Genomic DNA, 7,357 nt, shown 5'->3' with positions numbered 1-7,357 from the left:
AATTGCAAATTTGACACCCATAGTAAAAGTGACATATATTTTCTTTGATTTTGAGACCAAAATCGTTCACGTTGGCAGATCAAAAACCAATGAATATTGTGGCATGTCAAAAACGATAATCGCAGCAACACAAGCCTGAATCCAATTCCACTCTCATATGGTTAGAGAAACTTAATAGAGAATAATAATAAAAAAAATTCTATGATGACTCAATAGTGTGGTCAGATTTAAACCAAACCTTCACACATTTTCCTGCGCAATTTAGAAATTTGAAATTTAAACTTCCAACTTTTCTTGCTCATCTATATGCGTGATTTATAATATCAGATTCATATTCATAATAACGAGGAAAATCATAAGTTTATGATGATTTTTTGAAATATATATTTAAAAAAATATATCAGTATGTTTTATTGAGTAATCAAAACAAATTACAGATTAATATCCAGTTTATATATTTTATGATGATATTAATGAAATACCAACATATAAACCATTTGATAATATTGTTTAAAAAAATAATATAACAGGGAGCCCCCGTTTTTTTTTTAAACTTTTCCTGTGACGTATATACGTTTAACACAATATTATAACATTCTAAACACAGGCTCGCCTATGCGGCCTGTCTAATAATAAAATTAGTCCGTGTTTCTTGTTTATGTTACGAGAAGAAAAAAAGCTTAATGAGAATTCGAGAAAAGGATAAAAAGGGAAAATAGGGAAATTGAAGATGAATTACGAAAAGCAATCATGCATCCTTATAATTCTTTAAAAAAAAATCAATGTGAAAGCGTTTCCTTGTATGGAAATTAGCGTATTTCAGCATCGACTTCGCAGACGCTTTCTGCAACGTTCAGAACCTATTGAAAATGCCCGTTAAATCACAATGGACAGATTGAGGGTCATTGTCGAAAGTTGGTGGACCGGGACAGCACTGCATCTTAAGATTCGGACCGGACAACAAAAAATGCAAAATGCCGTTTGTCCAGAGTACAGGACGACTCTGCTGTTTTGATTCACCGATTTTCGACAAAGGCTGCTTTGTTATGAAAGGCTTTTAACAAAAAATTCTCTGCGTTATAGAAAGCGTCTGCGAAATGATTGCTACAATGCCCTATTATCGAGATGAACAAGAACATATTGATTTATCCTAGTTACAACAATGCTTAATTCGAGCAGATTGCAAATCTATTGATTCCGCATGGTTATACAACATGTGAATGAATGCTGATGCGACAAAAAATGGGTGCCGTATATTGATTTCAGCATAAGGTATCGTAGTCATGGCAACAGTTGTTGAACGAATCACATTGGCTGTTACACTGGCATGGGTTAGCGGGATCATAAGATTGGCCACAACGTGAGCTGCACGAGGAAGATCCACCTATCACGTTATAATCAAGAAAATTAAAAAACTTTCAAGTTTAAAGAATGATCGATATATTCTAATTTAACAGAATATTTCGCATGATGATTTAAAACCAGTACTACTTAAAGCAGTTTGTTGTATAGAATTTCGAGCTATTGACCAATTTATTTAATCCATGATTATATCTAGTGTTTCACAATTAAAGAAAAATGATATGTGCCTGTCAGATCACATGCATCCCATATTTTTAAGAATTGCTTTTTCATAAGTTCATTCAATACCGACACCATTAACATGATTAATATTATTCCAAAATTGGCAAGAAAGAAATAAAACGTTTACAATGACGTATTCTGGCACGAATAGGCCTATAGGCCTATCTTACTTCGGATTATGTTAAAATTGAATGAATTTGAAACATAACGGAATATATTTGATCACTGAATCAAAATTTGTAATGGCCCGAGTAGTTTCTGTCACATGGAAATTCCTAAGGGTAAAAGAACATACAGTAATAATACTATACAACACATGGGGCCGGTTCATAAAGCTGTTCGTAAGTTAAGAGTGACTTTAAGAACGACTGGTGAACCTCTCTTCCGCACATAACCATCGCCAATAAATATACCATTTACCACAAGAAAGGATCACCAGTCGTTTCTAAAGTCGCTCTTAACCTACGAACAGCTTTATGAAACACCCACCTGGGCATGCAGTCTGGTAATCAATACAGCAATCTCCGTGCGTTAAGCATTGACTATTGCACTGGCATGGTTTGGTTGCGTCAAATCCACATCTCCCGACACATGAATGGTCAGCGGCTGTCACGTTACCGGAAATAGAAATAAAGTTATTAAAAAAAAGAAGAAAGAAAAAAAAACACGCTAATAATGACGCCTTGGGTCACAACGCCTCCTGTGCGTGTTTTTTCCCCTTAGTTGAACCCCCCATTTTTTTTTGCTTGTCAAATTTTTCCTCGGGAAAATGTGCCCCCCCCCTTTCGAAAAAATCCTGGATCCACCCCTGATGTCGAGTCGGACCTTTTAACACTAACAGCTGATATTGTGATACATATAAATTATGACAATATCTTTGGGTAATTATCAATGGACACTGGAGTCTATGTGGTGATAAGTAGGCCCATTAATTGGTGAATAGCAGCAGGTTATCTATTGAACGAATACACCCTTAAGGCCTAAAAATACAAACAGAAACAAAACGACTATCATTAGGATATCATTTACAGACCTAGTGTCGTGGAGGCCGGGGTTGTAGTTTCTGCTACAGTCTTGAGATGTTCAGTAATCTCCGTAGTAGTTGTAGCAGGTACAGTCGTTTCTTCTTCTGTTGTCTGCAATGATTCTGTAGTCGCTTCTTCTTCTCCTTCTTCTGTTGTCGTGTTTGTTGTCTGTAATGATTCTGTACTAGTCCTTTCTCCTGTTGAGATTGTCGTATGCGTAGATGATTTTCCTTCTGTTGTTGTGGCTGCTGTTGTTGTCTGTAGGCCTAACGTTTTTGTAGTTGATTCCTCGGTAGTTGAGTCGTTGGTGATATCGACTTGAAAATGATGAAGAAATGGTATACTAGTACACATTTAACCAACTGCATAAAATTTAAGTTACTACTGTGTCAACTTTACTATCCAGTGCTACTATACATTTTTGTAAAAATGCTTGACAGCCAATCATGATCATGAAGTTAAGCGATTAAAAAATACTGTTGGCAAAGTTATACAATTAGTAAAGCTTTAAACGGGACCAGGGTTTTTTTTGTGAATAAAAGGGAATTTCATTGTACTGTAAACTATAATGAACATTAATACAGAAGCAGAAAAATCAATGAAAGAAGCTGAAATAATTATTTCCAAGGCTATATCAGTAGGCCGAATATGGATACAGGAAATCATGGGATTTCCTTCCTACACTCTAAAAAAGGTTTACACAATATTGGGTTAATTGGGTACATGCATGCTGGTTGGGTAAAAAGATTTTACGCAATGTTGTGTTGAAATAGCCCAATATGGGGTGAAAAAATACCCAGCAAACATGCATGTTCCCTTTTTACTCAATATTGGGTAGAATTTTACTCAGTGTTTTTAGAGTGTAGATGGATTGGCCAACACTGCCTTTCATTAGACATGTTAGACCTAACAAATATACTTGTTTTTGCCATGGTTGAAAACACAATATTAAAGCCAGAGTGGTATCAATCATAGACAATACCAAAGTTGTCTAATACTACTAAAAATTATTATAAAGAACTAACCCCTGATTGATGTCAAGGTTGCAGCAGTACTGACAGGTGAAGTCGTGTATTGATTGGTTGAAATATCAGTAAGAGTCGTCGAATCGCTGACGGTTGTCCGGTGTGGCGTTCCTGTTGTAGCAGCTTCCGTCGTCAAGTTGGTGATGCTGGTGGCTTCAGCTGTAGACGAAGAATAGATGATACATAGAACTAGCAATAATAGTATGATAATAATATCCAAAGTCATTTGCAAGCAAATATAAACGTTATGTTATAAAATGATATGCATTATACATGCAGTAACTGTGTATTGTTGTTAATACCCATAATATCAAAGGTAAAGGTGGATTTTTTCCCCAATTTCAATTCAAAATTTATTTCAATCAATCAATTATAAAAATGCAGGTATATACAATTTTTCCATCGAAAATGGAAACAGAAGAGAGTATGAGGATGTAAGCCTGCATTTCGACAAGATTGGCAGAGTAAAATTTAGCAGGCTTTCAGAATTAGAGAAATTAGGGTGATGAGATGAAACGGTATAGCATATGTATTAGAAGAGTTTATAGGAATCAAAGGAAATGTCTGGAATCAACAATGACACTCACTTTGGGTTGAAACGTGTGTCGATGTCAGCGAAACAGACGTAGGTTGTCCTGTCCCAGAAGTTTTAGTTTGTTCTCTTGATGTTATTGTGTTTGATTTGGTTGTTGTTGTTGTTGGTGGTGACGTATTTCCTGTCTTCGTTCTTGCAATATTATTATTTTCAGCCCCACCTGCAAAAAAATTACTGTTATAAAATCATTACACTATATATAGCCAGCCATATGTCGGATGGGGAAGTGGTACCTTTGCAAGTAATTATGATATAGTTGTATCCGTCTGTCAATTAAATGGGCTAAAGATTATACTTCTTCCAGTTAAGGTTAAAAAAATTCTACAATTACATTACTAAATAGTATTAAGATGTAAATAGTCAAAAGAGGTCAATATGGTAGTTCTCATCGCATTGTGTACCATGACATTAACCGACTGTAAGTTTTAGTATAGTCCTTGATGATTTTACAAAACATGTCATACACCTAATATCTGGTCTCGTGACATGAATGAAAAAATATTTGCAATGAAGTTAATTAGTTTTTATCTTTCTATTTGTCTGCATTTCTAAGTAAAGAAAATAATAGACATTTGCAAAACATATATGATTCGAGACCACAATAACAGCAACAAATTAGATTACCGTTTTCACACTGGTCACCGTGGAAACCGTCCACACATGCGCAGTTGAATCCAGTCCTTAACTCCGTGCAGGTTCCTCCATTTTGGCAGGGTTCTGATAAACATGCTATAGAAGTATGAATCAAAGACATGGAAGTCAGTAGCTACCACGCCGCAACAACAATAAAAACAACAATAGGTTCGGATAGACAATATAAAAATCAGTAGCTCGTGGCTGCCACACTGCAACAAAAATAACAACATCATCAACAACAACAATGGGTTCGGATGAAAATGCTAGCAAGGGAAGCAAATGTCTATTTACGACTTACCAGGTAAGGTACAGTATTCCTGTCTGACTCCTTTGATATTTCTTACCACCCCAGGCTGTCCTTTTGGTAGAATCATAATGTTCTCTGGCGGTATGATTTTCTTCACCAGTTTAATGACGTCACCAGATGAGGGGAGCTTCAGGTATGAACAGCGTGGCCTCAGATCGAGACCTTCTTCCTGCCCAAAAGAAATTGCTGGCAGAATTTCAAACATTAGACAGTGTGAATTTTGATCAGAATTAAATCATAAAAAAAAAATCAAAGTGTAAAGTAAAAAGAAATTCACTCATACAATAATTCATATGATATTAATATAAGCTTATCATATATCCATGGTATAATTTGTTTATTAAAATCAGAAAATCCTTGTATTCCTTATTATTATCATTATTATTATTATTATCATTATTACTATTATATTTTCATTATTATTATTATAATTGTTATCATCATCTTGTTTCAAGCCTACCTGAAATTTCTAGAAGAATAAGAAAAGGAAAGACTAATCTCTCTTGAAGTCGCATCTGTAAGAGACAGACAAATGATGATTTTATGACTGAAATGCCGACATCATGAAAGGGCTCTTCAATGAAAACATATAAATAAATTACAGGGGTCGAGGGGGTGAACCCCATGATGCTATATTTAATACGAAACCTTTTAATCGGCCCACACTGATATACAGTGCGTATCAAAAAAAAGTTTACACTTTGAAAAAGCCCTGGGAATTAAAAAATATACAACATGTGGGTATTTTTTCACATATAATCTTGGGTTTCGGTCTCATCTCTATCTAATGAATGTAAAAGTTTTGACAGAATGTTACACTTGAGTGAGCACTGTCCATTTTTGTATACCTCGCAGAAATCTGTTTGCGCAGAAATGCTCGTTTGTACGCTGTGTCAAGGGGAAAGGGCGAAATCAAACTTACCCTGCGAAACATTTCTCATACATTTCCCTTGCACTTTTAGTCAATTGAAATAAAACGGATACATTCAAGCATTTTCTAACAATTTTGCCACCCAAATTGAAATTTCAACACTTAATAAACACAACCTTTACCCTTTTTGTGCCAGCTGAATCTGAGGACATAACTGAATCTGAACAAAAGTTTATAACAGACATCTCTAGCATTTTTTCACAAAGTGTTTATCATTTAAAGTAGGTTTACATTTCATTTTTCATTTAATACTTGTTTCTCCACACTTTTCCCAAGCTTGACAATAATTAACAAAATGAAAATCAGGCCTAAGCCATTTTATGTAAATCACAGCTCAGTGTAAAGCAAATATCGTAACAATGCCCTCGGTGTGTGGGGGAGTGGGGTGGGGCGCAATGCACTCCTCGAAGTGGTTTGGGCAAAGAAACAAGTTAAAAAAGGTAAAAGATATCTTCAAATCAATTTTACTAGCTAAATTCCACGTGTACTTTATTCATGATCAAGGTCTACTTTTATTCGCATAACTATTTCAAAGTTCTCCTCTGATTCTTAGATTTTCAATTAATATGTACACAAATCAGGCACTACAGGTAAAATGGGGAAGTCAAAAGTCTACTAAGTTTTCTGTAAGTAACGGAGTAAAACAAGCAGGAGTATTATCTCCCATTCTGTTTTCTGTTTATGTGAATGATCTTATTGTAAAACTTGAAGAAGAAGGAATTGGTTGTAGAATTGGTAATTATTTTGCGGGATGCTTAGCATATGCTGATGATATCACTCTTATGTCACCAACAAAGAAAGGATTATAAAACATGATAAAAATATGTGAGAACTTTGCCACAGATTTTGATATTACTTTCAATGGATCTAAAAGTCAATTTCTTGTCTTTCCAACTGGTGGCGACAACAATTCAAGAGAATATCCTGTTGTTATTAATGATACTAATGTGTCAAATATCAATAGTGGGGTTCACTTAGGTCACCATATTTCAACTATTGACAAGAATAGCTTGGTTTCATCAGCTACTGCTAAATTCTGGAAAAGTTTCAATATCATTGTGATCTGGTAGCTTTACTGTCTGATTGTCAACCTCTTGAGAATGCTTTAAGATATAGATTTCAAAAGTTTAATAACATAATTGTGAAGACTGGTTCGGGATTTATAAGAATGGTTTTGAAATATGCCAAAAGGAACCCTTTTTCAACTTTTTGTGATAATTTAAATGAGGTGCAATATTTTCTCAGTGAATGTAA

General features: G+C 34.9%; 1 protein-coding gene across 1 annotated transcript; it reads right to left on the bottom strand.

The window, feature by feature from the left end:
* Positions 1-540: 540 nt before the first annotated feature.
* On the bottom strand, positions 541-4,686 carry LOC135157241 (mucin-13-like). Its single transcript, XM_064112211.1, has 6 exons — positions 4,680-4,686; positions 4,222-4,389; positions 3,635-3,793; positions 2,618-2,926; positions 2,074-2,190; positions 541-1,384 (listed from the first exon to the last, which is right to left on the bottom strand). The coding sequence occupies exons 1-6, from the start codon at positions 4,684-4,686 to the stop codon at positions 1,263-1,265; spliced, it is 882 nt and encodes a 293-aa protein (XP_063968281.1). The 3' UTR covers positions 541-1,262.
* Between the last annotated feature and the right edge of the window lie 2,671 nt (positions 4,687-7,357).

Source organism: Lytechinus pictus, chromosome 17, assembly GCF_037042905.1.
Source record: "Lytechinus pictus isolate F3 Inbred chromosome 17, Lp3.0, whole genome shotgun sequence".
NCBI lineage: Eukaryota > Metazoa > Echinodermata > Echinoidea > Temnopleuroida > Toxopneustidae > Lytechinus > Lytechinus pictus.
Note: the sequence above shows the minus strand (reverse complement) of the source record. Positions and strands in the feature narration are given on the sequence as shown.

Excerpts from the sequence above, each read along its gene's own strand:
- LOC135157241 (XM_064112211.1), bottom strand. Across the intron at positions 2,191-2,617 it reads CCCGGCCTCCACGACACTAG|CCGCTGACCATTCATGTGTC; the intron begins GTCTGTAAATGA and ends GTAACGTGACAG. Across the intron at positions 1,385-2,073 it reads TTACCAGACTGCATGCCCAG|GTGGATCTTCCTCGTGCAGC; the intron begins GTGGGTGTTTCA and ends ATAACGTGATAG.